We start from the raw sequence: 25,530 nt of genomic DNA, 5'->3' as shown, positions 1-25,530 counted from the left end.
TCATGAGTCTCGTACAACGCTCAACGCTCAATCGCAAGAGGCCGAAAAGGATTGGGGAGAAAAGTGGAAAGAGCGCGCAAGATTTCAGCGACCCTCCAGGACTCGACCAAAATTTGGAGGTGGGCCGCAGTTCACAGGGGAAAAGACTCGAAGTAGTTTCAACGGACGAGATTTGTTTGACATGGATGGCAAGCGATCACTGCACTGCCCCCTGCGCCTACAATCTAGCGTGGTGCGTGCGGCCCAGGTAGCAGCGAATCAGCGACCCCACTGATTCTGACACCTGCAAAGCTGGTTGGTTGACAGCCGCTGCCCCACACGAGCCGACTGACTGCTAGGAGACCGTGAGCAGAAGCAATGCCTGCCAATTTAACTTGCAGGTGGCTGGTATATTCCATGGATTTCGGGAATGGTAGACCACGTCCACAAGGTAGGCAATAGGCATACTCAGTAATTTGTGCACTTTGTGAACTCGGTGTTTGTCGCCTTTTTATTTTTATTTACTTACTTGCTTATGGTTATTATTACTATTATTACTTTGGTGCCCTCTCTCTCTCTCTCTCTCTCTACTACTACTACTACTACTACTACTACTACTACTAATACTGGCCTACCTTGCCTCATCACCGGCTAAGTTGTCGTGGCAGTGACGACAACCACGATCCTGCTCATTGCCGAGCCATCTCATGATGTGCCCAAGCGTGTCAGAAGGTGTCCTATCCTTGTTTTCCTCCCTGTTATATATTATCTATTCTGCTCTTTGTCTTTTTTTCAATCCCAATCGATCAAGCTGGGTACTTTGTAATTGCCAAAACTGCCCAACATAGTAAGTCTTTAGGGACAAAGGTTGTAAAAAGTCTCAGTGAGGACGGTTTGCTGCGTCAATGCGATTCAAGTTGGGATCAGAAGTGCACTAGTACGGCAATTGTTCGGAAAAGGTAAAACTTGAAGTTCTCACTGGATTTGCAAGTATACTTTTTGGCATGGATATGTTATGTACTCTGGTTGCAGTCACAACACGTTAGTCTAGGATGACAGCTGATTGGAACTAATTCTGACCACCATCAAATAGAGCCGGCTTGATTATTCTCAATTTGGGGTGTCCGTCCTCAAACAAACTATTGGTAACCGATTGTTTCGTTGTGAATCTCAAGATCAGCAGAGGGAAGCCCAGCATTTGCTTATTCGGACGGCCGTTGAGAAAAAAAAAAAAAAAATCGTGTAGCTCGATCGGCTTCAATGATTTTGGTGTGTGGTTTGGGGGCAGCATCCCAGTCATTCTCCACTGAAATCCTGGAGAACCCCACGGGCATCTTCTGCTCAGCCCGCAAATGGAAATCCAAGCCTGCCCAGGCGATTGGCCGTCGCGTCAACAGCATGGCTGCTTGCGTACGTCTTTACGTCTTTGCGGTTATCTCGTCACATGGGCCCTTCTGTTCTCGGCAACGTCATTAGCCCATAGCTTATCGAACAAACACGTTGTTTTTTTTTTGGGTGTAGTCAATCAAGACTATTCTGGATCAAGAAAATGAAGTCTTCGCAGTGATAAAATTCTACCCACCCAGGGTTTGCGACCTACCTTTTTATTCACTTTCTCGCCGAGCGACAACCATGCCCACCAAGCTTAACAGGCTTACTTTCCTACCTGTATGCAGAATTTGGATGGAAATTGAGCGCAGCAGGAATGTCTGACACTTCCCAGCGGCAGCAACAGCTACGAGAGTTGCTGCCAAAGCTGGCAGCTCTAAAGCTAGACTGGATGGCCTCCACCGCCGATTCGAAATGGCAACCCAGGCTGTTCCCCTCCACACCTCTATCACCAACCCCTGGTCATTAGGCCGCACACAGCAACAACTGGGAGACAGTGGTTGCAGCAAATCAGGCTCGATTTGTGCCAGTCGTTGGCGGAATCTCGTATGCTGCGTTGCGCCATGGGAGGGCAAAGGAGAAGCGCCTGGTGCTGCCGGATCGATTGACCGGCTAAGCTGGGTGCTTCCTGTTATTGTTGTTTTGATTTCTGGTGCTGACGCCAGCAGCCAGCGCAGCGCGTGTGGGAACAAACATACCTACTTGACGAACCGACATCATCCGTCTTGTTCCCCCTCCTTCCTTCCTGTCCTTGTCTTGCACTGCTGTTTTGATTTCTTCGCCCGTTGCACATTCTCAATACAACTATTATTTTCTATACCAAAATATTCAGATGTTGTAATCTGCCTCCAAACAATTCTGGAACATATTTTATACTCGATTTCAGTGCATCGAAGAATCTGCTCCATTAGTGTACCGGTACGGTGAAATGTGAGTGATTGCCAGTCTGTTGATTTCATAGGTTTACCCGGTTGCAACTGTACCCTACAAACCAGAAAGGACAGAGGTATGCGCCTAAGGAGCTGTTGACGCGTGCGCGACAAAACACAAGTCCCTGGCGAAGGAGTCTTCCAAAGTTCTCTTTTACGCCCTTTTTTTTTTCCTTTTCTTTATTTGCCCGGGTTACCTTTGTCCTTGCGCTATTTATATACCAGTCGGTATTACGCCTGCTTTCCACCCAGCAGACTATCCGTGGCCCGTTATCTCTGAATCCTGCTAGATCTTGAGCAAGCGCTTGCGCAAACAAAGAGCTGCGGGTCTCAAATCCCTCCTGCCTCTCCTGACTGTACATAAGAAGCGTTGCCACGCTTCACCCACACCCATCACTCATTGCGAACCACCAAATCCATCTAGAACTCGCAAAAATCGTCACGACAGCAAGCAATTTTACGAGCGCAAACTTTCTGTGGTTTTCCGCGCAAAACACAGAAGAAGCAAACAATTTTGCAACAATGCCCCGCGAAGGCACTCGATCTGCGACTGGAAACTCCAGGCCGCGCGTTTTTCAAACTATCGACACCGCTCCCGCCGTTACGCGCAAGAAGCCGGCGACCGCCAGGACGAAGAAGGCACCAAGCGCCGGCGCTGACTCTGCGACGGAGGCAAAGACAAGGGCCAAGGCTGCGACAGGCCCCAAGTCCACCGGAGTGACCAAGAAGAAAGCCGCGCCTAAGAAGGCGACAGCCGGCTCCAAGGTAAGCTGTCCTTTTTGAGATGTGGACTCCAGCTAAAAAGTTTTCTCTCCGGAAGCTAGTTCACGTAAAGAATGGGCGGCGTGTTTGATGCTCTGCATCATTGTAAAATAGCTGGCTAACGTTACTTATGGTTTGACGTGTAGGCAAAGGCTGCCGTGAACAAGGCCGAAGCCAAGATCAAGGACAAGACTGCTCCCAAAGACACGGCGTAAAAGAGTCACGGCAATCTGCGATGGATGTCAGCCAGGGATGCTCTTGTCGTTTTTGTGTAAGCCAGTCTGTGCATACGCGACTGACCGCAAATTTTCTGTTTTAAAGTGTGGGTGATATTAATGTCATGAACTGCGGAGCTGTTCTGTCATTGTCTTGTCTGGCTGGAATATCTTTGTCCTATTTGTGTCGAGTCAGGGGACTATGGTTTTTGCTTCTCATTCTGCGCTGAGTTTTGTTGGACTTGTTGATAAAGCTTGCCTCATTGTACATCCGGCAAATCATTCTGTAATTATGCAACCGAGATTTGATATAATTGACCATGCTTAGATGTTGAGAAACTATAGCTTATTCATCTTCACATTGCCTCTCCTGACGCCAAACGGATCCAGGGGCTTTCTTTTGACCCGGCAATGTCATTACTTGACTGTAAGAACCTTGTTCCGTCTAAAAGCAATCGCTAAATTTTAGTAGCCGCAGGAGTACTATGCTAGTCACACAACAATGAGCGTAATATTTGGAGCAAGGTTTTGTAGACCTAGCAAGAACCTGCGGCGATTCTACGGCCAGGTCAAACTTCCCGCAGGAGGTTTAGCTCCTCGATGCCGACGGAAGGTGTACATACATGCAAGACAGGATATCGCGAGCATGTGCTGTATATAGATTAGCCTAGAACTTATGATTTTAGCTTGACTGTACAGCTGGACATGTCGCCCCACTTTCTTTTGCTTCTTACCAGGAGCGAGCTGTCTCGGATGACGACGTTCGTCCGACCATTTGCACTTCCAAACACCCAAAGACGAGGAAGCGGCTCCGGTGAGCCCGCCTTGGGATTGACTTCTCTACTAGTTGCCACATGGCGAGTATGTGCGCTTTTGAAAGCTGATCTGAAGACAAGCTCTTTTGGGTCGTGAATATCAGATTAAACGATTGGTGGCAATCCACATCTAGAATCTGGTGGCTCACCTTTGTTGGCGGCTCCGTTGTTGTGAGTGCTTCTTTTACTTTCTGCGATGACTTTGCGAACGTCCAGAACAAGCTCCTATATGCACTACACGTGAGATCCAAAATTGACCTGCAAATTTTGGACACCTACATACCTAGTTATCTACTTACTGACCTACCTACTTACGTAGGTACTCAGCATAGCGATTCATTGAAGGTCAAGCATGCCTTTGACCTTCAAGCCACAAGACTGGCAACGCCAGATTGGAACCGAGATGTTTCGCTGCTCGACCGATACCCAGTATATACAGCTAGATCGTCTCAATGAGGCATTGGCCTCTGACGCTCTGTGGTTAGAGTTTATGAGTCACTTGCCACCCTAGAAAATGACCTAGATATGCGATTGACTCTATGATTAAAAACAGGTGGGCAACAGAGTTACCCGAGGACGCATTGCAGATGATGGTGGAAAACAGCCTCTGCTTTGGACTCTACAAAGTTTCCAAGGCCCGGAGCCCAGGTAAATACTGCGATGCAATTCTCGCCAAAGCCTTTCTAGAAATACACCTAGCTGACCTGTAGGATGCAGACCAGACTGGAGAGCTCACAATGATCGGGCTGTCCAGGGTTATCACTGATAATGTAACCTTTGGCTACCTGACTGATGTCTATGTGGTCGACGAACACCAGAGAAAGGGGCTCGCGAAGTTCATGATGGAGTGCCTGGACGAGGTGCTCAACCACCTTACGCACCTTAGGCGGTTACTGATCTTAAGCCGTGACCAGGGTGCGATCAGCATGTACAAGAGCACGTTGCGCGCAAAAGACTGGCAACCTCCGGAGGACATAAAGCTTCTGGCAAGGCCGGGTTTGTCTAAGAAGCTGGCTCTCGCCGAATCAAATATCACTGGATATCAGGAATGAATGCGGTTGATTGTATTGTGCGAATTGTGGGGGGCAAAACAGATTAGACAGGATAAAGGAGACAGCCGGATGCGTTGCTCGTATTATATTGTATTATGGGCCTATGCTTTGACACCGGTCTTCCCATAAGCCCCGCCTGCTAGCTTTCTCATCTCTAGTGCGCGCTTGTAAGGCGGAGCAGTAGGCGGCTGCACAGGGTCCAACGAGACGTGGTCTTCCGGCAGCTGATATGAGGCGTCCGAGTCGTACGATGAAAGGTCTCCACACGCAATGAACGGAGCAATCCAACGAACGTCTTGTTTGGGCTCCTCAGGCGTCAAGTCCTCCAGCTCAACCTCGACCATCTCGCTCTGCTGACGGGAAGCAGAAGCAGTCTTGTCACCGGACGACCGACTCCACGTGCCACTGTTCCAATCCTGCATTAGGGTATCCGCTATTATGGGCGCGGACTGCTCCCTGGATTGGACCATCTGCGGAAGACGGTAGCCCACGCCCAGGGGTTCGTCCAGGCTTGCCTTGAAGCCGGCCGGGGGTTGAAAGTTGAGGCAGACAATGAAGGCTTCGACACTGCTTGCCCTGGAGGACCGAGGCTTGGCCACAATGACCTTCTCGAAGAAGACCTTGAGCTGGGCGTAGAGCACATCCACGTTGCGGCCCCTGAATATCTTGGCGACAAACTTGCCGCCGGGCTTGAGGACGCAGAGCGCGAGGTTCAGCGCGGCAAAGAGCAGCTGCGACTGCACATATATATCCAGGTCGTGAAGCCCCGTCACGTCGGGTGCGCCATCGCTCAGGACCAAGTCCACTGGGTGCGAGGCCTGTTGGCTCATCGACTTGGGGTCGTAGCCTGGATCGAGAGCCTTGAGAAGCAGTGGCACCGTCGCAGGGTGTGTGATGTCTGCCCTCAACGTGACGATACCTGGCAGGGGGCTGATGGGTTGCAGGTCGATGGACACAATCTTGACGTCCTTGCGCGGCTTTAATTCCTCATCCGTCACTGACGGTTCTCCCGGGCCATCGACGGTAGATTCTTGACCTTGACCATCGAATATGTGGAGCATCTGCCTCCGGAATTTGGCCTCATCATCCTGCCATGCTGTCCTGCCAAATTTCTCGCCCTTGATCAGGACCCTGGAGAGCACCTGTGACCAACTTCCCGGAGCAGCACACAAGTCGACTACTCGGGTTACATTGGCAAACAAGTCAAACTCTGATTGTCCTGGGCGTTAGTGGGCGCGCACTGGCCGACTTGATGGTCGTGAAGCAAGGGTGGAGTGTGTGGTGGCGTGGCAGCTGGGGACATACATACCCTCGTCGAGTTGCAGAAGCTTGAATGCGCTTCTGGCCCTCCAGCCTTGCTCCTTGGCAAGCCGGTAGTAGGCATCGCGCTTGTCCTTGGACGACTTTCCCATGTTTTCAATTCATTAGGTAGTGAGACGATAACGTATTGAGAACGGCAGCAAGTGCGGTCTGGTAGTAAGGAGGGCCTGCAAACTATCATGCGCCTAATTCGCTAAGTGGGATGAATAATTAATTGCTTGGCAGGAAATTTCGAAGCCCCTGATGACTCGCTTTCCATAGAGAAAACCGCCAGCCATGCAGAGTGCAGACCCCCGCCCCGGTGGCCAGTGTGGCGTAGGGCTGAATTAAGATGCGGTCTGTGCCGGCTCCCATCACTCTCTCTCTGGTGGCTTAGTGCCATTGCACGCCGCCAAAATTTTCCTGCCATCATGGTGGAGATCAAATGTCGGTTTCGTCCCCTCATCCAAGGCACAGAGACCGGCCCTGTCCGTTCTTTCGCGCTACCTCGTTGACGCGACACAAAGCCCAACATGACGATCGATACAACCAAACAGAAGCGCAAGCTTGATTCCAAGCAAAACACATCCCCAAAACGCAGAAAGGTCCAGGCCAATGGCAAAGCGCAACCGAAAGCCAAGAAACCCAAGAGAGTAGTGGCGGCCGACTCGCTGTCGTGGCGCTCAGTGGACATTCCTGAGCTTTTTGACGACGCCGAAGGCTTCTTTGGACTGGAGGAAGTGGAGGGCGTAGATGTCATTCGGGATGGGGGCATGGTCAAGTTTGTGAGTGCTCTGCGCCTCCTCGACATGCGGCAGAAAACCCATGTGTATCGATGCGCTAACACAAGTGATTCCAAGGTTACTGCTGCCCCCACAGCCGAAAACGACGACGACGATGACGGCGACGATTTCAGCGGCTTCGACGACAATCCCGAGCCCACATCTCCTGTAGCTGCTGAGGAAGCAAAGTCCGAAGAATCTGCAAAACCCCTGCCCCAAAAGAAGCAGCAAACCAAGCAGACCAAGCCAGAAACGCGGGAGAAAAAAGAGAAGCCGGCAAAGGCAAAGAATAACGAGAAACAGGCCAGCAAAACCGACGACGATGATCTGGGCAAAGGTTCTTTCGCGGCACTAGCAGGGATTGACGAGACAGACGAGGGTGCAGACGTGTCGGAATGGATACCTCTGGGGCTTTCTGAGGAGATTATGTCCTCGATAGCCAAACTAAAGTTTGCAAAACCCACTGCGATCCAGGCTGCAACGATTCCCGAAATCCTGGCTGGTCATGATGTTGTCGGCAAGGCCTCGACCGGCTCTGGCAAAACATTGGCATTCGGCATACCGATTGTGGAGAAGTGGCTGTCTACCAACACAAGTACGCAGTCGAAGCGCGCCGCGGAGAACGAGACCAAGACTCCGATTGCATTGGTGCTCTCTCCGACAAGAGAACTTGCGCACCAGTTGACGGATCACATCAAAAACCTCTGCGCCGGATTGACGACTTCACCATACGTGTGCTCCGTTACGGGCGGTCTATCAGTTCACAAGCAGCAAAGGCAGCTGGAGAAGGCAGACATTGTGGTGGGAACACCAGGTCGTCTCTGGGAAGTATTGAGCTCAAGCACGAAACTCATCCAAGCATTCAGGGGCATCAAGTTTTTGGTGGTCGACGAAGCGGATCGCCTTCTATCGGAGGGCCACTTCAAGGACGCCAAGGATATATTTGAAGGTCTTGACAAAGTAGAGACAGATGAGGATGGCACCACCAGGGGAGGCAAAGCCAGGCAGACGCTAGTCTTCTCGGCGACCTTCAACAAAGGCCTACAGCAAAAATTGGCCGGCAAGGGTAGATTCGACCTGGCCACTGATTCGCAGTCGATGGAGTACTTGCTCAAGAAGCTCAAGTTCCGAGAAGAAATACCCAAGTTCATCGACGTCAACCCGGTATCACAGATGGCTGAAGGACTGAAGGAGGGAATTGTTGAATGCGGTGCGATGGAGAAGGTAAAGAAAACCCCAGAATGCAAGCTTGATGATTTTGAATGACAGTTTGACTAATACATGCTAGGATCTTTACCTTTACTCGCTGCTACTCATGCACCCAACACAAAGGACCCTTGTCTTCACAAACTCCATCAGCTCAGTGCGTCGGTTGACTCCCATGCTCCAACAGTTGTCGTTGCCTGTCATCGCGCTCCATTCCCAGATGATTCAAAAAGCACGGTTACGGTCTGTCGAGCGGTTTACTTCATCAAAGCCCGGGTCCGCCTCTATCCTTATTGCCACGGATGTGGCCGCTCGAGGTCTGGACATCCGCGGCATAGATGTCGTCATTCACTACCACGTGCCGCGCACGGCAGACGCCTACGTTCACAGATCTGGACGCACAGCCCGTGCCGACAGTTCCGGATTGAGCATTCTTATCTGCGCGCCAGAGGAGGTGACGCCAACGCGGCGACTAGTAGCCAAAGTGCACGCTTCTGCCGCTGCCAAGGCGAAGAAAAAGGGGCCGGCGGGCGGCGTTTTTGTGCATTCCGTCGACCTCGACCGGAGACTGGTCAGCAAGCTACGCGAGCGCGTACAGCTGGCCAAGCAGATTGCCGACTCGACGCTCGCCAAGGAGAAGATCGGGAAGGAGGAAAACTGGATGCAGAAGGCGGCCGAGGAACTAGGAGTCGACTACGACAGTGAAGATCTCGAAAAGGCTAGCAACTGGAGCGGTCGCGGCAGTGGACGCAAGAGCAAGCAGAAGGAGGCCAAGGAGATGAGCAAGGCAGAGGTTGCCAGCCTGAAGGCCCAGCTGAAACAGTTGTTGTCCAAAAGGATCAATTCCGGTGTCAATGAGCGCTATATCGCCAACGGCAACGTAGACATTGATGGACTTCTCAGTGGGGCCAAGGGAGACTTTTTGGGCAAAGTCGAGGGGCTTGGTGTGAGCCCTTTGCTTCAGACGGAGTGATCTCGCTGTAACATGGACGGTAATGTAGATGACTGTATATAATTGATACTCATAGACCATATTGCACACCAAAATCACGCCATGCAGCTGATTGCCATGGTTTAAGAGCATTTCCGGCCCAGACTGGCTCACTGACTATAAGGAACTAGCTCGTGATCGATTCTCAGTCCAGCTCGCTTGATTTCGCTTTCATGTCCCTCCATAAGAAGAAAAAAATTAAAAAAAAATAAAAAGATAAAAAAAAAAAAAAACTATAAAACAACAAGCCTTGGCACCTCGGTTTTGAGCCACGCTCGATCTTTCAAAGGCCTCGGCGGCTTGACATTGCAACCGTCTTGACATCAAACCTGTTAAAACACTCCATGCAGCGATAGCACGAGGTCATGGACCCAGCCGCCTCCTCGACTTCTTGGTATTTGCCCTGACCATGACAGTTCCAGCACTGCCTGTACTGTGGCCTCTGGCCCTCCACGGAAGCCAACTCCAAGTCCTCCTGCCCATGATAAACGTCGCAGTCCCTCCAAAGAGCCAGCAGAACAGCAGGTCCAGATTCCCGCTCTCCTCCGTCCGCCAGCGCATCGAGCGCCGCCTCCTCCGAAAGCATCCTCCACAGCCGATGGCCAATCTCCTCGGCCAGCACGGGGATGCGGACGAGGCGCGTGCAGCACCGCGTGCCCTGCCTCTCGGGCAGCCTGCCGAACTCGCAGATCCGCGCCATGGGCACCTCGCACTCGATGACGGCGGCGTGCGCCGCGCCCTCGCCCCAGTTGTCGCGCACGAACCCTCGGAGGTACTCGCAGGCCTCCCAGACGGCCTGCTCCTCGGCCGGCGCGTGCGGCGCGGCCGGCCTGGGCTGGGCTGGCTCGCCCTGCCAGAAGCCTGGTTGTGGTTCCTCGGCATCTTGCGCCTCCGGGGCGTGTCTGCCGGTTGGTGTTATCTGTGGCGTACTGGCTTGGCGTGTGGGAGCTGTTGGTGTTGCTGCTTTGGCTATGGGCGCGCCGGTCGTCATGGAAAGAAGCCTGCCGACAGTCATGGTGGTCGACTCTGGCGCTGCTGCGGCCAGGCGGCCTTGCGTGCGGGCGAGAAGCTGGAGTTGCACAGGAGTTGCACATGTCTTAGCATATGATTAGGTATTGCGTAAAAGCGAGATTGTGTGTGCTGCATTGGCGAGGCGGATTCCACGTGCAGACCAGAGTCTGTGGGCATAAGTCTCACCATCGTGAAGAAGGCAGAAAGCGTGCGCTTTCGTTCTAGAAACAAATTCTTTCGTGTATGTACTAGACCTAGTCGTCTGAGGTGGATAGCCGTTGGACTGTGACTAAGTGTTAAGCTGAGTATATCTCAGGTCTGTCGGTAGATAAGAACACATACATGATCTATCCTATGCTCTTATGGGTATGGGCATCATATACTCGAGAAATCAGAAAGTGAGATCCCACCAGAGAGGCCAGAACAGGAATTTCCCGTATAGCTTGGAAGATTCTCGACGGCGGATGCCTATATTGGCCGCTGCCACCTTGATCCTTATTTCGGCTCATTCCACTGTTTTCTAACAGCCTGAGATGCTGAGTTGGTAATACAAACAGGACGCAAGGAGCCGGCCGCCTGTCTTGTTTCCCCTCCCATGCCCGGATTCTGGATTTCGGACGTCGTTGTGAGCTGGCCTGCATGAACAGCAAACGCCGTGGTGACTCCAAGACGCCGGCGCCCCAATCAAATCCGTTAGGCGGGGGACAAAGAGCTCAAATGCAGCATGTCGGCTACTGCTGCATGGATGGCTTCTTGAGAAAGATCGCGTATGAGCCAGGGAGTTGATTGCAGGGTGGTACCGGGGCCATTCAGAAACACCGCCGAATCATTCATGTCTTGGATGCCGGCGGATGGCGGTCTGGAGATCTGCGAGCAGAACTGAATCTCTCAAGCCTTTCAATGCTGCAAGCCTGTATTTGCCTTTTTTTTTTCTGGCGGTGAGCAATGTCACTATGCAGATTGAGCAGATCATAGGACAAAGAAAGAGAGAGGCTGTGCGTGTGTGTGTGTGTGGTTCATGCTTGGACAAAAAGTCTGGACCAACCATCTTCTCAAGTGAAATCGTCCTGCATAGCTAGCAGCCTATTGGCCTGGTGACGTTTGCTTAAACGGTAGGGGATGGGGATTTCGATAATATGAAAACCGGCTCTATTGCCTGGGGCATGTGGCATGAGAAAAGTACCAAGTTTGAGGAGCAGTCCAAGAGGAATGTCGTTGACTTGTGCAGAAGCTAGAATGACTGATTACTAGATATCATTCAGGTATCGTGACCTCTTTGGTTTTGGTTTTTTTTCATTCCTTCGACGTGAAGATGGCTGACTTGGTAAGAGTCTGGGCCGCCTTGAGTGCTGCTGGTTTTATTCTCGTGCTTGGCTTTAAAGGGAAGGGCAAGATCGCCGACCCGGGCGCCGGTGTCGATGCCATGCCCATCGAGTTCCAGACCCTCCGCCGCTGTATCTAGGAATGAGGCCCGGGTGTGTATGGGCTCCGTTCATGATATCAGACGTTATGTCGTGGTGGTTATGGCAATATTGGTATTCAGAAGCTGTAAGATTGGCATATTGCTTGCTATAGTGAAGCAAAAGATGCAATGTGAATGATATAAAACAAAACCGAATGGAATCGAAGAACGTCACTCCGACAATACTATTGTGTGTACACAAGAATGGACCAGTCCAGTTTGGTGCAAATAACCTTATCATTGAGATCGACTGCAACATAAATAGTAGAGGATAATGAGCATAAGTATTGCAGAATTTGGCAGTGTAAAACCGATTAGCACCTATACAAATAACTGTCAGCGAATGGGGGTTTGTAGGGTTCGATAGGGGCTTGCCAGGATCACGAGGACAGGGGATGGGGAGGCCTTACCCCAATGCCGGCAACATCGGGGTTGGAATTCATCATTGACTCATTATAGATGCAGCCAGTGCTCCGGCAGTCACAGCCAAGGACCTTGATCATTTTCACCAGGCCCTTGAACCGATTCCCCCGAGTTGATGCAGCGATATAGCCATCTCGTTGTCACAAGCAGTGGCTACTGGGAAAGAACTTTACATACGACGATGAGCACGTGGAGCTCATGCTCGGGATTAAAAAGCATGAAAAAAAATAAAGGATCAGATAATATTATTCTTTCAGGAGTAGTTGGGCTGGGCAATGTTCCGAAGATCGGCAGCCGTGCAGACGATTGGTGTGGTTACATTGGCACGAACAAACGAGGTCTGGTCTCAATATGGCTGATTCTGCTATAAAATTCCCAAGTGGTAGGCAAGACACTTCCCATGACAGTCTTTTCGGTTTCAAGAGCCCTTGTAGTCTAGAGCTTTGAGTAGATGTTAATCTCCAAAGGCAGCTGGCCTGCATTGACTCTGCCTGGCTGCTATCATAGTAAACATTTCTCTATAGAAAAAGGATGGCTGGCGATTACCTTGGTTACAATACTATCAAGCCCTTGGACTAGGAAACATCCATCTTGATTGATTGATAAAGCCTTCTCAATAGCAGAAAGCAAGCAAAACGTTGAGCGTCACATTCTCGAAACAGTTAGCCGCAGCCGGTGCATGTGGAATGCCAACAAAGATAAAGGTTGTAGTAATGAAATTTGTCAGTATGAAAGTCTTGGGACACACCTGGCCTTTGCATGTCTCTAACATAGTGCAAAGTAGGAACTAGGTCAACAATACCTTGGGTAACTTACCTCACCTTAACCATGCCAAGGGAATGTCCCAAAAGGTCCACACACCAACCCCCTGATGCATGTAAACAGGCTGATATCAGAAATTGCTTATTTTGTTATCTAGCAATGGTGCATTTTACATCTAAAAATTACCAAAGATGCCGATAAACCAGGTATGAGATTCATGCGCATCGCCTCAGACTTTTGTGAATCTTGGACAACCGATCCACATAGGAGTTTGTATAAGTCAAAGAACCCCATGCTTGTAGGCATGTATTGCCAAGTATTAGGCTCATACCAACGATCTCTTCCGGAATCCGCAATTCGACTTGTTCTGCACCATCTGACCAGGAAAGCGTCCGGCAGTTACGTATCGATTTGTGGCTTATTCGGTTCTTTTCCAGTCCTCTCCGGGAAGGCTGAGCAAGAACTTAAACTCGGTTAGAAATAAAATGGGCATCCATGGTTGGAGAGGGCAAGTGATCATTGGAGGGTCGCTATCAGATTGGCGGATACGAAGGAGCTTAATAGTAAGCGCCCAACCCCTGTTGTTGTTTTTTTTTTTTTTTTTGGGGGTGAGAGCTGTCCAATCACTACAGGGCAAAAAGTGCCTAATGCAACTCGCTGCCATCATCATATCATGCTGCGACGGGCGGACCCCATGACAATCGGCAATGGAGGTAAGGCTGTTTAATCGCGTCCATCAGCCGCAACCGATGGAGCCAATATGGAAAGAGTCAGGCGGGGTAGGAAGTCATAAGGAGGAAATCAGGATAGGATTTCTCTTCCATTTCTAGACCTAAAGCCTCCCACCTCCAGAGCCTTTGAACCTGTTCACCTCTCTCCGGCCCCCGAAAACAAAGACACGCCAAACAAGCACAGTTCTCGGCCCCTCAGAATGGCTACAGAGTCAGAGCTGCCAGAGATGTGGGCGTCTGCCCTGGCCGAGTACGAGCGGGACACGAAGCGCCCGCTCGATCGCAAACTGCTGGAGCGCATGCGGAAAGTGACGACCCCGGAAGATCTGCTTGCCGAGATCGAGGCCTCGGACCAGGCCTTCGGCGACTTTCGGAACAAGCGCGGCGGGCTGTGGCGAAAGCTGAGCGGCTTTGTGCCGCCGCTCGTTGCCGCGCTCAAGCTTGTAGTCGTGCCGTTGGGCGCATCGGCCGATGTTGTCGGCTTCCCGGCCAGTGCTGTGTTTGGGGCATTGTTGCATCTTGTTCAGGTGGGTTTTGTCTCTTGGTTTTGTCTCCATCTACGTCTTTTGCCTTTATTTTTCTTTTTCTTTCTCTCTTGCCTGCTTGTCGGCGAATTCGACAGTGAATTTGGTCTATTCAAGGCTGGCTGACTGGTTGCATAACAACATTTTTCAGAGTTGCCAAAACGTCTCCGATGCATTTGACTGGGTTGAAGAAGTTTTTGGCGAGTTGAAACGCTTTCTTGATCGGTTGACGGCCTTGATGCAAGCGCCGTTGCATTCGCTGCTGAAGGACCAAGTGATTGCGATATTAGTCTGGTGAGTGCGGCATGCTTGGGAAACGTTTACTTTCTAAATTATTCTCGGGCTGACTTCAACCCGCGACTTCTAGCGTGTTGCGAGTAATCGGTCGTTCTGAAGCTCTTATTCGAGGATCGCATTTTCGTAAGCATCATACTTTTTAAATGGTCCTCCACCACTGGTCCAAACGCTGACCTGAACAATCTACGGGAATCAGGTCAATATCTGAGGGTGACGTTCCTTGGCAAGGATGAAAAGACAACCAAGATCATCGGTGATTTCAACAAGCGTGTGGCAAACGAACACTTGTTTGAAGTCTCCTTGACTTTGGCTACGGTCCAGAAGATTGAGGACAAGCAAGAAAAAAACACATCCGATATCAGGAGTGAAATACAAGCGGTCCACAACACCATCAAAGGTACGTGCATGGATCGTGGCCCGACGCGGCTGGCATCTGAATGTGGAAACTGACATACCCATAGAGGGACAGCAGCAAGAGACGGCCGAACAGGTCCAGGAACGAATACAACGCATCCTTTGTGGAACTACCGCTGTGTACGAAGTGCAGGAGACTTATCACAGAATCAAGAAGGATCTACTCCAAGGCACTGGTGTGAGTTTTGAAATATACCCACAGGCGTCTCGCTGGATATTGTCAATGCTGACGTTCAACTTCAAATGTAGGCCTGGATCAGAGACGAGCCCATTTTCCAGTCATGGATCAAGCACCAGGCCAGCATCCTTTGGATTTTTGGTGGTCCAGGCTCGGGCAAATCCTACCTATCGGCATGGATTACTATGCAACTGACAGAAAACCTAATCGATCCTGAGTACACGCAAGAGAGTTCTGTGGCCTACTTCTTCGTCAAGGAAAACAACAAAGATCTTCGAAATGCCAACAACATATTAAAGACGCTGGCCTGGCAGTTGTGCGAACAGGATGTTTATTTCAAAGCCCACGTGGCTGCGGCGTGCAAGGGCAACAAAAACCCCACGTTTACACCCCAAGATACGTGGGAGAATCTTTTTCTGGGTTATTACAACAGCAAGGAGCCAGTTCCGACCAGGGCAACTATCGTCATCGACGGGCTGGACGAAGCCCCCCGCGAAACAAGACAGATTCTTCTCGGCTTCCTCAAACGACTCGTGTCAGCATCGCGCTCGACAGACCGCGTATCAATACAGTTTGCAGTCGTGGGACGTAACGATCTGCGCAACGACATGGACTTTACGCGACAGGAAAAGTTTTACCTCATCAAGGTCGACAAGACGAAGAATCAAAACGATATCGACAGCTACGTGCGACAGAGGCTCGAGGACGTCGAGGTTCTACGGCGGATGCGACGGGTGAAGCCGCGCGGGAAGCAGGATGCCAACGCCGCGGGCGCCCGCATAAAAAAACGCATTCTCGCCGGTGCGGATGGCGTGTTCCTGTGGGCGAGGCTGCTGATCAAAATGATACTCAGCAAGGACCTTGCACAAATCGAAGAAATCCTTCGCGAGCCGCCCGAAACACTCGATGACATGATCGAATCGGTGCTGGACCGTATGGCGAGCGATAAGGATCTTGGGCACCAGATGCTCAGGAAGATGTTGCTTTATGTGGTCTATGTGCAGCGACCGCTCCGTTTTGGCGAGCTGAACGAGTTCTTGAGTCTGCCGGATAGGAAACCCAACTTGTTGCTCTGGGAAAGGACTCGGGGCGTACTCTCGGCCGTTTTCGATCTGCGGTTCCCCGGCGACCAAGACCCAGATGAGATGGAGGATGATGCCGAAGTAAATGAACTCGATGGGTCTGGTGACGAGAAGAGGAACGGCGATGGCTCTGACCAGTCCGACGACGAAGATGATGGCTTTGATTTTACTGGGGACGATGAAGACGAAGACGCTGGTGCCGACGACAGCGAAAAGCAGGAAATCTTTGTGCCCATCGCTTTGCACCGCCTACACACATCATGGGAGGTGCAGCTTCGCCGGCAGAACACGACAACCCAATATCACACATACCTCAGAGACGCTCAGCTCAAGACCAAGATTACTTTTTGCCATGCCCGCTTCAAGGATTACTTGCAGCGGGAAGGTCGCTCCCGGAACCGCACCAAGCTGGTGCACGCCATCATCCCCGAGACCGAAAGGGTGCATGTCGAAATAACCATGATGTGCCTCGAAGTCTTCATGCTGGAGTACTCACTCAAGGACCACAGCAAATACCTAGTCGATTACCCCCTCAACTACCTCGGCTTCCACCTTCGTCGCGTTGACCTCGGGCAAGTTTCGGACTTTGAGTTTGCCAAGGTCGTTAAAGGTCTGTATTGGCTCTTCGGTACGGAGCGGGGAGCGGTTTGCTTCGTTTTAGCCAACCAGGACTATGATCTGGACGGCACCCGCTCGAGCGAGAGTGCTTTTTCTCGGAACTGGGTCACAAGCGTAGAGAATTTGAAACTCGTGCAGACGTGGTTCCGTCACGTCGCGTTGCGCAGTACCAACGTGGACGTCGACCACGACGTTCGAGCCTGGATGCAGACTGCTTCAGAGAGCTATGCCGAGCTACTAAAGTGCGTCATGATGGCGGCTAGCAAGAGCTGGCTTACCAAACCGAGCTATGACAGCGACGAATATCGTGTCAAAGGCTACTTCCCGTGCTGGTTGATGGAAGGGTGGCTGAGTTTGGTAAGCTGAGCGAAAACAGACCACTGCAGAAGAATAAGATTGTACAAGCAAAACACTGACACTTGCCACTTTTTTTTTTTTTTTTTTTTTTTTTTTTTTTTTTTTTTTTTTTGTTCAGTACGAGACCGGTGAAGTTTCGACCCGGCTGGAAGGTCTAGACTACTCGTACGACAGTTTAAAATTTCTGCAGCGGGTCAGTGCCTCCCATCTCAAGCACCTCGCGTTCTGGGCTGGACTCGAACGGGACACGCACTGGCACACCTGCCTAGGGTGGATGCTCATGGAGGGATGCCACTTCACCGAAGCCATTGCGCATTACGATATGGCCATACAGCTCAGCCCCAAAGACGCCTGGGTTGCCATGGAGGGTAGAGCCCGCTGCCATGGAAGCATGGAAGAATATCAAGAGGCGATCGACTGGCAGAGGCGAGCGATAGGGTCGCTGCCCGAAGGCATGGATAACATCGGGGCTTTTCTGTACCCTCGCATCGCAGAGTGGGCCGCGCGGCTGGGGGATCAGGATGCCTCGTTTGAGGCAGCCGAGCTCGGTTTCAACATCGACGAGTACAGTCTGCTCGCGCAGGTACGCTACATCGAAGCGCTGTGGCGCAAGGACGACTTGGACCGACTGATGCAAATTTTCGACTGGCTGCACAGGCAGAGCACTGATGACGAGCGAGGGTACAGCTGGTTTGTGCGGCTTCTGCTGCAGGGAGATTGCATCTTGGGTGAGTTGGGCCAGGCTTGCCGCAAGACCGGACAGCCAACATGGGTGCTCGATGAGCTAGGCGCGGTGGAGGAGCAGGTCCAGAAGGGCGGCTCCAAGTACGACGCGAGCAACTTGGTGTGGTGGTCGTACAACCTGATGTGGTTTTACAAACATTGGTACGACGACTGCGCCGACCATGTCATGCGGCTGGGCGAGCAGTTCCTCGACTCGCTCAAGCTGCTCTCGCCCGAGCTGCAGCGCTCGTGGGAAAGTCAGCGCAGCCGGGTCGTCAACAAGCTCGCGGAGCTGTACTACGACAAGGCGGTGGCGACTTGGGACGAGGGCCGCGGGGCAACCAAGGCGACGACGTTTGCAAACAAGCTCAAGATGCTCGCCGTCAGTGTGCCCACCAGCACGGCCGAGGGCTTTGAGGGATTCGACTTCTTCCACAAGGACTACCCGGCGCTTTTGTGGGGGCGGTGGCTGAGGGACTTTCGCAAAGCCGACGAAAACGCATGGAAGGAGTCGTTCAAGGTGCGACTGCTCGAGGAGATGAAGAGCTTGGACGACGAGGATCCGGCAAACGATACCAGAGGCATGGCCGCGCTGGCAGTGAGCTTGTTTCATGCGGGGGATAGGAAGAATGCCGCGGCGTTGCTGGCTATTTTGTTTCAACCACTGGAGAGTTATGAGCCCGAAGAGGAGGAGGAGGATGAGGAGAGCGACGAGGAGCAAAGTGTTTGTGATGATGATGATGATGATGATGATGATGATGATGGAGATGGGAAGACGAAAGAAGACGATATTTCGCAAGGCGAGGCGGAATATAGCGGAATAGCGGATACAGATGTTTCTTGGGAGGAAGTGGAGGGAGAGGAGAAGGAAGATAAAAGACCCGTTAAAATCATAATACAGGAGCCGGTCAACGACGAAGGAAAGGAGGAAGAAGGAGGACAGGAGCAGCAGCCGGAAACCCTCGCAGAATCCAGCGGAGAAACGACGACGACGATGACAAAAACAACAACAACAACAACGATAACGCTAGCACCCCCGGCACCAGGACCAGGCCTCCTGATTCGCCGCAAGACGATGCCGGACGACATGCTGGCCCTCAACGTGGAGCAAGGGAGCTGGGAATACGAGTGCTGCAACTGCACGCGCGATCCTTCGCAGGTCGACGAGTTCTACTTCTGCGAGGTCTGCCACCAGACGCACTGGTGCGGCGAGTGCCTGGCCATGATGCGCGACCGCACGCAGCGGCCCGGCCTGGCCGTCAACGCCTGCAACCCGGTCCACGACATGTACCGCGCGTGGCCCATCGACGCCGAGGCCAGGGACCTGGCTGCCGTCTACATGGACGGCGGGGCCACGCTGAGGAGGAAGTGGTTGGAGGAGCTGAGGGCGAGCTGGTTAAACAGTGACTCTTAGTAAACGAATGTCGACCCGAAACAGCTTCAGTGTTTAACGCAAATCAGGGCAAAACGGGCGGTACAGCAGATTAGCTGATGGAAAGGGGCATAATAGTATCCTGACGTGTCCAAAATTAGACGTCTAAACCTGCAAATCTCTAAAAGCTGCGGTACCTTTGTGGCGTGCATCTACCATTCAGGATTGCAGCAGGAGGACCAATTTCTAGATGCTTGCCATCTCCGTTCCGAGTCTGGGCTAGGGCCTGTTTGTCCTAGGATGCTAAGCTACCACGCTGCCCCAAGGATGCTACGTGCTTGTAACATGTCCATGTCTACTTACTGTGACATCTTTACAATTTCTTAGCATTGTTGTCATGGCATCATAATGGCAAGGCAAAGCTAGTGACGATGCAAGCCGGCCATCCAGCACTTAGGGTACCTCTTCTGCGTACCTTTTCACATCATGACTTGGGATGACCCCGACCCGGCCCAGAGCTCAATGGTATTTGTCATTGGAGAGTGTCTGACTGGAAGCTCATTTTGCGGGCCATATTCTATAGGCGGCTGAGCCAAAATTGGGAGCAGTGCCACCTGCTGTCCGCGTCACCACTCCGTTCGACGTGGTAAATGTTCACTCTTTACTGCTGGTATTGGGTGCCCTGTTGCCAGTAATCTTTGGGTGGTAAGGGGGTAAGGGGGCCTTCTTCTTCCCCTGAGTGGACGTGATGCTGAGAATAAGCCCGCGAACCCTTTACCTCTCAGCCTCTTCGAGTAAGCAGAAGTGGTTGGCGGATGGCGGCGTTTGGGGAATTTGGAATTGCTTTCCAAATTCGAAAAGCGAGGCCCTGTATGCATGCCATATGTGTATAAAAGGATGCTCTAAGGCTTTTGTTGAAACCGTTTCGTTAGCTTTGCCCTCATCATCACTCACAATCACAGCATCGTTTACAACCACATCCATCCTATTTCAGCGTCTTTGATATAACATCTTCTGATTTCCCACAGACCTCCATTACTTGAAGCAAGCTTACCTTATTAACTGCCCCCCCCTTTTTCTTTTCCCAAAATGGTCTCCTCCATCCTCCTCCTCCTCCTGACGACGGCTTTTGCCTCGTACGCCTCCGCCGGCCGCGTCTTGGTCGGCTTCCGCACCGTCTGCGAGGCCGAGGCCGAGGCGATCAAGGAGCTCGGCTCCGTGTCCTGGGACCCGGAACATCCTTCGGCCAAGTCGGACGGCCAGCTGGGCTTGGGCAAATCGCACAGCAACACGCCCGGGCTGTGGTCGGGCGCCATCGCAGCGAATCAGGGCGGCGACTGGTTCTGCTACACGACGGCCGAAGATTCCATGATCAAAAGAGCCGTCAAGGTCTGGATCAACCCGCTCGAGGAGGAAGGCAAGAGCCTCTACCCTTACGACGAGGCCAGAATCCAGGAGGTGCTTGCCGGCGCGGGCGCCGCGAAGCCTGCAACGACCCTCCGCCTGGGGCGGATCATGGACGGCGAGGAGCTGCTGATCCCGGCCGCGTCGCTCCCGCAGCCCGACGACAAAACGGGCGGGAAGCTGCTCCTGAAGACGTTTTGTTTCCCGTCCATGAGGGAAATGAAGGCGCACATGAAGAAGAACGGCGTCCCGGAGGTGGCCGACTACGACGACGTCAACACCTTTGCGAACCAGGCCAAATACCGCGCCGTGGACCAGACGAGCAAGCAGTCCAGCGATGACGACGAGGACGAGGGCGAGGCGGCGGCGGCGGCGGCGGCGGCGGCTGCTCCCGCGCGCATGCTCCGGTTCATGCCCCGCGACCCAGAGACCCTGAACAAGATGCGCGGGGCCGCGCGGGCGCCCGCGGCGACCGGCGCTCCTTCCCCCGGCACATATGTGCTCGCCCCCGGCTACACCATCACCATGTTCAAGAATCCCGCCTCCAAGAGCTTCCCCGCCCTAAAGGTCGATGTATGCCCCGCGAGGCAGGCTGCGGGCCGGAGGCCCAGCACCGGCGGGGCCAGGACGCCGCAGTCGCCGAGCACGGCCAAGAATGCTCTCACGGGCGGCGCCACGAAGCTTGCTAACACCCAACTCCAGCCGCAGCAGCAGCAGAAGGGCCTTTTGAAGTCGACCGCAGGTGCTAATACCGCTCAGGCTGCTAACCTCGCTAACCCTGCTCTTGGTACTAAGACACAGCAGCAGCAACAGCAGCAACAGCAGAAGGACCTTGCCAAATCATCTGCCGGTGCTAGAGCCGCTCCCGCCGCCAAAGCGCCCGTCAATGCTGCTCCGGCTAATGGGCTCAGGCCAGCCGTCAGGTCCTGAGCCCTAGAATTTGTACTAACTAGCAGAGAGGACGAGTCTGGTAGCATGGTAGGCATTTAAGATTAAAGCAAGGTGTCAAGGTGTCAATGTGATTTCTGTGATTTTTATCTGCTTTGTTCTTTTTTTTCTCGTTTTCTGTACGGGATTTTTATATAAAGGGTTGCACAGCAAAATGCGGTTATGGAGGGAGTTATGGTTAGAGTTTGTTTATTTACAAATACAACTGGCAAGATCTCATGTGTTGCAGGCTATATTTACCGAAGTCACTGGCATTAGTCATTGACGGGGGCTTTCGTCTTTTGGCCGTGTTTTTTTTAGTGCAACATCATGCATTATTACCCTTCACAAAAAACGACATTTTGTCCAGAAAGATATTGTATAATAAAGCTATTTTTAGGCATAAAATAATATTTGTATTTGTGAATAGATGATAGCGCAGAAAGAAGGATGACGTGGTGGTGACAAATTGGACTTGTGGTTGGGCCCTTGATTATTTGTGTACTGCCGCAGGCTTATGGGCGGGGGAGCTCCGTATTGGTCTTTCTCTATGGCAGACTTACAAAAATGGTGCTTATGCAAACCCTCCGATTCGTTAGCATCGGGGCGACACAGAAACAAAGCAACCCGGACGCCAAACCGTCCAAAACACCTCCGCCACTGCACACCAATGGCCGCCAAACCCCAATTGAGCAACCTCCCCGCCGAGCTGCGCGCCGAGATCTGGAGCCTCGCGCTCCTCCCCTCTCCCGGCGTTTATCGGTGCGACCCGCACAAATTCATCTACGCCCGCGGGAACCGGTCCCAAGTCGAGGACGCGCGCTGGCTGATCCCGAAGCGCCGCTGGCCCACCGTCGCGCACCTGTGCCGCGAATCGCGCCTCTTTGCCCTGGGCGTTATGGAAAAGGAGTCGGAGGAAAAATCGTCCGTCTGCTGCATTGGGCAGGATGCGCGGCCTTTTATGCCCGAAATCGACACTTTTTGGTTCGACGACGGCGACGACGGCACGACCCTGCATCACCACGCCGTTATCCACGAACGCGGCGTCGTCGGCGGCCGCGTCCATGTCATCCGGAACCTCGCCGTGTCGGCGGCGCTCGTCCAGTCGTGCCGGCGACACGGCGTCATTTCGAACTGGGATTCGTATTTGTTCCAGGGCATCGGGCGTTTCGAGAACCTGCGGCACGTCGACGTTGTGTTCGGGCCCGTGCCGACGGACACGCGATGTGATGGTTACGAGACGGACAAGGACTGCTGGACGGCCGCAGCCCGGGACCAGCTCCTGGAAGAGTACGACGGTCAGGTCGTCCTCACCGGGGTGTACGACGTGCCGGAGCTATGGTTGGAGGAGATATCGGGCCCAGATTCCGAGATTACCGGGTTATGGGCGGACAAAAACCAAGGCCAAAACCCGGGAGTCGTCAAGGAGAAATTGGACAAGGTGCGCGACGACGTGTACCGTGGCTTTAGAATGAGGGCTTCATACCTGGCAAAATACCCGCCGCGGCGGCCCCAAGGGCAAGAAGATGCGACGAGAGCTGCGTCCGGACAGGAACAGGGACAACAACAACAACAGGGCGCCGCTGAGTTTGCTCATCGGGAGAAAGATCTGTCTGAAATCACGTTTCATGCCGCACGCATGATCGAATCGACGAGATTCCGGGGCCGGACGATTCGCAAGTCCTTTCCTTCCTGGTACTTTTCCGAAGATTACTATAGCGATGACTTGGGGCCCCCAAGCAGGCCGCTGAGCGTGAAGAAGGGAGGCTCGCGAGTGGCACCCGCATTTGGGTGAGTGGGCTCCAAGACGAGATATAGTTCTCACGATGGCGACGGATCCGTGGTAGCGAGCTGCATCTAAACAACAGAGCCCAGAGGTGGGCGAGCCGGGCGCAAGGTGTGACGAACGACTATTGAACCAGAGACATGGGCCCAGACCCGATTCCACTGAATCATTTGGCACTTGATACCAATCCTGCCCTCCCTGGTTTAACTAGGGATGAGCGGACGGGGTCGGGTGTATTCCAACCGGTATAGTTGTCGTATGTGATGAATCACAGGTTTTTGTCAAAAAAGCTTAAATTCCCTGACAACTCCTCAAAGAGTGATTAATACAAGCAACCCATGTGCGCCAAATCCAGCCAGACCACCCATGCGAAGAGAGAAAAGAAAAACAGCAAAACCCCCCCAACCAACAGCAAGCAAATTCATGCCAGCTTCTTCAGGCTGTCATACAACTCCTGGGTGATGGGCAAGACGCTCCCGTGCCTCAAGTTCTTGGGGAAGTTTGTCCGGTCGCTCTCGAACCAGCCCGAGTTCTTGGTCGCGTTGCCGGCGTTCTCATAAGGCCGGTATCCGTCGGCGCCATAGTGGTCCAGGAGCACGTGGGCCTTGCCCTGGACCTGGTTATCCCAGTACGGCGCCGGTCCCTCGACGCCGGAGGCGATGGTCGCGTCGCTTCCGCCCTCCCTGGTGAAATTTCCATGCAAGCCGTCGACGCCGTGGTCGACGAACACGGTCTTGAGCGTCTCGTCCTTCATGAAGCGGATGAAGGACGTGTCGCTGCCCGGTATCGGGAGGATGGCGAGGTCGATGACGTTCTTGGGGCTGAGGTCGATGTAGGTTTTCGGCTGCGTGAAGGTGACAAAGTCGCTCGTGTAGGCATATCGGATCACGGTGCTTGATGGCGCGCCTTTGTGGTCTGGGTCCGATGTCTGGTACTGTTTTTGTACAACAGCCAGGTTAGATACAAGTTCCTAATGGGAGGGGGGGTGGACAGTAAGAAGGGGAGTCGTTCTTACAAACTTGGATGCCCAGTGGACCATGTATTGCTCTGCATTTGGGTTTGTCCGGTCAGTCATCTTGAGGTTTGTCTTCAAAACAAATGGAACAGAAAAAAAAAAAAAAAACTCACGCTTCAACGGATCCCATATAGCCTCGGGAGCCCACACCATGCCAGCCGTTTCATCTTCGACCGTCACAAGCCGCTCGTTATTCCAGTTGACGAGATCGGTGCTCTCCCAGACAAAAATGCCCTTGGAGCCATTGCGCTGCGAGAGATCCCAGGTAGTCTAGAGACGGAGCGATAAAAAGACAGATTTAGCACACCATTCCATCGGCAGCCCAACTCAGAAAAAAAAAACCCCCCACCCCCAAGGGTCGTCCGTCGTCGAGGTATTACTCACTTTTGCTATGTCCAGATCCGTCCCGATGACGTACCACTTCTTGCCAGCCTCACGGCCGCCACCGCTCACAATGTTGGGATCGCGGACGCCGCCCGTCCCCTTGGTCGGCTTGATGACCGCCGCGCCCTTGTTCAGCGGACTGAAGGACAGCGCGTTGTTCCCGTTGCTGAGGTAAAAGTAGACGGACGGCTCGTTGCCGAGGAAAAAAGCGCCCAGGTATCCGACGAGGCTTGGGTCTGTGGCCAAGCTGGGGGCGGCGAGGAGAGAGACGGCCAGTATGGATCCCAGCGCAGGGAGGCTGATGCTTTTGAGGTAGGAGCGCATTGTGTAGCTGAATTTCTTTTTCTTTCAAACGATAGTAAAAGGTTTGCTGTGATAAAAGACAGTGGGCTGTATTGGTAAAAAGAAAGTAAGAGGCTCGTTTGCCAGAATCCCAACCTTGAGGAGGCGTGGTCATGAGAGCACTGAAGGGGGGGAGGACCAGAGCAACAAACCAGCGATGGACGTCACCTTTACCCCATACATATATATACCCGATCCCAAGATGCAATGGCAATGGCACCTACCTGGTCAGTCACACATGGGTCTATTCCGTAGCGCTTGGCGAAAACACTCCTTTTTCTCGGCATTATAATCTTGCT

At 52.7% G+C, this 25,530-nt stretch overlaps 12 protein-coding genes across 12 annotated transcripts; 8 read left to right on the top strand and 4 right to left on the bottom strand.

The window, feature by feature from the left end:
* Positions 1–1,782: 1,782 nt before the first annotated feature.
* PpBr36_08610 (uncharacterized protein) lies at positions 1,783–2,295 on the top strand (the record flags this gene model as incomplete). The annotated part of the gene is made up of 1 exon (XM_029895738.1): positions 1,783–2,295. The coding sequence occupies one exon, from the start codon at positions 1,783–1,785 to the stop codon at positions 2,293–2,295; it is 513 nt and encodes a 170-aa protein (XP_029747157.1).
* A 524-nt stretch (positions 2,296–2,819) lies between these two features.
* Positions 2,820–3,274, top strand: PpBr36_08609 (uncharacterized protein; the record flags this gene model as incomplete). The annotated part of the gene is made up of 2 exons (XM_029895737.1): positions 2,820–3,062; positions 3,206–3,274. 2 exons carry the CDS (start codon positions 2,820–2,822, stop codon positions 3,272–3,274), a joined length of 312 nt encoding a protein of 103 aa, XP_029747717.1.
* A 1,167-nt stretch (positions 3,275–4,441) lies between these two features.
* Positions 4,442–5,141, top strand: PpBr36_08608 (uncharacterized protein; the record flags this gene model as incomplete). The annotated part of the gene is made up of 3 exons (XM_029895736.1): positions 4,442–4,569; positions 4,643–4,737; positions 4,807–5,141. The coding sequence occupies 3 exons, from the start codon at positions 4,442–4,444 to the stop codon at positions 5,139–5,141; spliced, it is 558 nt and encodes a 185-aa protein (XP_029747716.1).
* A 101-nt stretch (positions 5,142–5,242) lies between these two features.
* Positions 5,243–6,553, bottom strand: PpBr36_08607 (uncharacterized protein; the record flags this gene model as incomplete). Its single annotated transcript, XM_029895735.1, has 2 exons — positions 5,243–6,351; positions 6,451–6,553. The coding sequence occupies 2 exons, from the start codon at positions 6,551–6,553 to the stop codon at positions 5,243–5,245; spliced, it is 1,212 nt and encodes a 403-aa protein (XP_029747725.1).
* A 420-nt stretch (positions 6,554–6,973) lies between these two features.
* On the top strand, positions 6,974–9,401 carry PpBr36_08606 (uncharacterized protein; the record flags this gene model as incomplete). Its single annotated transcript, XM_029895734.1, has 3 exons — positions 6,974–7,225; positions 7,301–8,446; positions 8,511–9,401. 3 exons carry the CDS (start codon positions 6,974–6,976, stop codon positions 9,399–9,401), a joined length of 2,289 nt encoding a protein of 762 aa, XP_029747724.1.
* A 301-nt stretch (positions 9,402–9,702) lies between these two features.
* Positions 9,703–10,619, bottom strand: PpBr36_08604 (uncharacterized protein; the record flags this gene model as incomplete). Its single annotated transcript, XM_029895732.1, has 2 exons — positions 9,703–10,488; positions 10,617–10,619. The coding sequence occupies 2 exons, from the start codon at positions 10,617–10,619 to the stop codon at positions 9,703–9,705; spliced, it is 789 nt and encodes a 262-aa protein (XP_029747722.1).
* Positions 9,829–10,531, top strand: PpBr36_08605 (uncharacterized protein; the record flags this gene model as incomplete). The annotated part of the gene is given in 2 exon segments (XM_029895733.1): positions 9,829–10,191; positions 10,202–10,531. The coding sequence occupies 2 exon segments, from the start codon at positions 9,829–9,831 to the stop codon at positions 10,529–10,531; spliced, it is 693 nt and encodes a 230-aa protein (XP_029747723.1).
* Positions 10,620–14,008: 3,389 nt separating the features above from the next.
* PpBr36_08603 (uncharacterized protein) lies at positions 14,009–19,415 on the top strand (the record flags this gene model as incomplete). The annotated part of the gene is made up of 7 exons (XM_029895731.1): positions 14,009–14,335; positions 14,484–14,626; positions 14,700–14,752; positions 14,826–15,026; positions 15,091–15,221; positions 15,293–17,278; positions 17,397–19,415. 7 exons carry the CDS (start codon positions 14,009–14,011, stop codon positions 19,413–19,415), a joined length of 4,860 nt encoding a protein of 1,619 aa, XP_029747721.1.
* Positions 19,416–20,462: 1,047 nt separating this feature from the next.
* On the top strand, positions 20,463–21,707 carry PpBr36_08602 (uncharacterized protein; the record flags this gene model as incomplete). Its single annotated transcript, XM_029895730.1, has 1 exon — positions 20,463–21,707. One exon carries the CDS (start codon positions 20,463–20,465, stop codon positions 21,705–21,707), a length of 1,245 nt encoding a protein of 414 aa, XP_029747720.1.
* PpBr36_08601 (uncharacterized protein) lies at positions 21,339–23,301 on the bottom strand (the record flags this gene model as incomplete). Its single annotated transcript, XM_029895729.1, has 4 exons — positions 21,339–21,555; positions 21,609–21,710; positions 22,373–23,040; positions 23,191–23,301. 4 exons carry the CDS (start codon positions 23,299–23,301, stop codon positions 21,339–21,341), a joined length of 1,098 nt encoding a protein of 365 aa, XP_029747719.1.
* PpBr36_08600 (uncharacterized protein) lies at positions 22,375–23,499 on the top strand (the record flags this gene model as incomplete). The annotated part of the gene is made up of 1 exon (XM_029895728.1): positions 22,375–23,499. The coding sequence occupies one exon, from the start codon at positions 22,375–22,377 to the stop codon at positions 23,497–23,499; it is 1,125 nt and encodes a 374-aa protein (XP_029747718.1).
* Positions 23,500–23,911: 412 nt separating this feature from the next.
* Positions 23,912–25,213, bottom strand: PpBr36_08599 (uncharacterized protein; the record flags this gene model as incomplete). Its single annotated transcript, XM_029895727.1, has 4 exons — positions 23,912–24,424; positions 24,506–24,537; positions 24,619–24,775; positions 24,890–25,213. 4 exons carry the CDS (start codon positions 25,211–25,213, stop codon positions 23,912–23,914), a joined length of 1,026 nt encoding a protein of 341 aa, XP_029746804.1.
* Positions 25,214–25,530: the final 317 nt, after the last annotated feature.

Source organism: Pyricularia pennisetigena, chromosome 5 (genome assembly GCF_004337985.1).
Source record: "Pyricularia pennisetigena strain Br36 chromosome 5, whole genome shotgun sequence".
In the NCBI taxonomy this organism is placed as follows: domain Eukaryota; kingdom Fungi; phylum Ascomycota; class Sordariomycetes; order Magnaporthales; family Pyriculariaceae; genus Pyricularia; species Pyricularia pennisetigena.
Note: the sequence above shows the minus strand (reverse complement) of the source record. Positions and strands in the feature narration are given on the sequence as shown.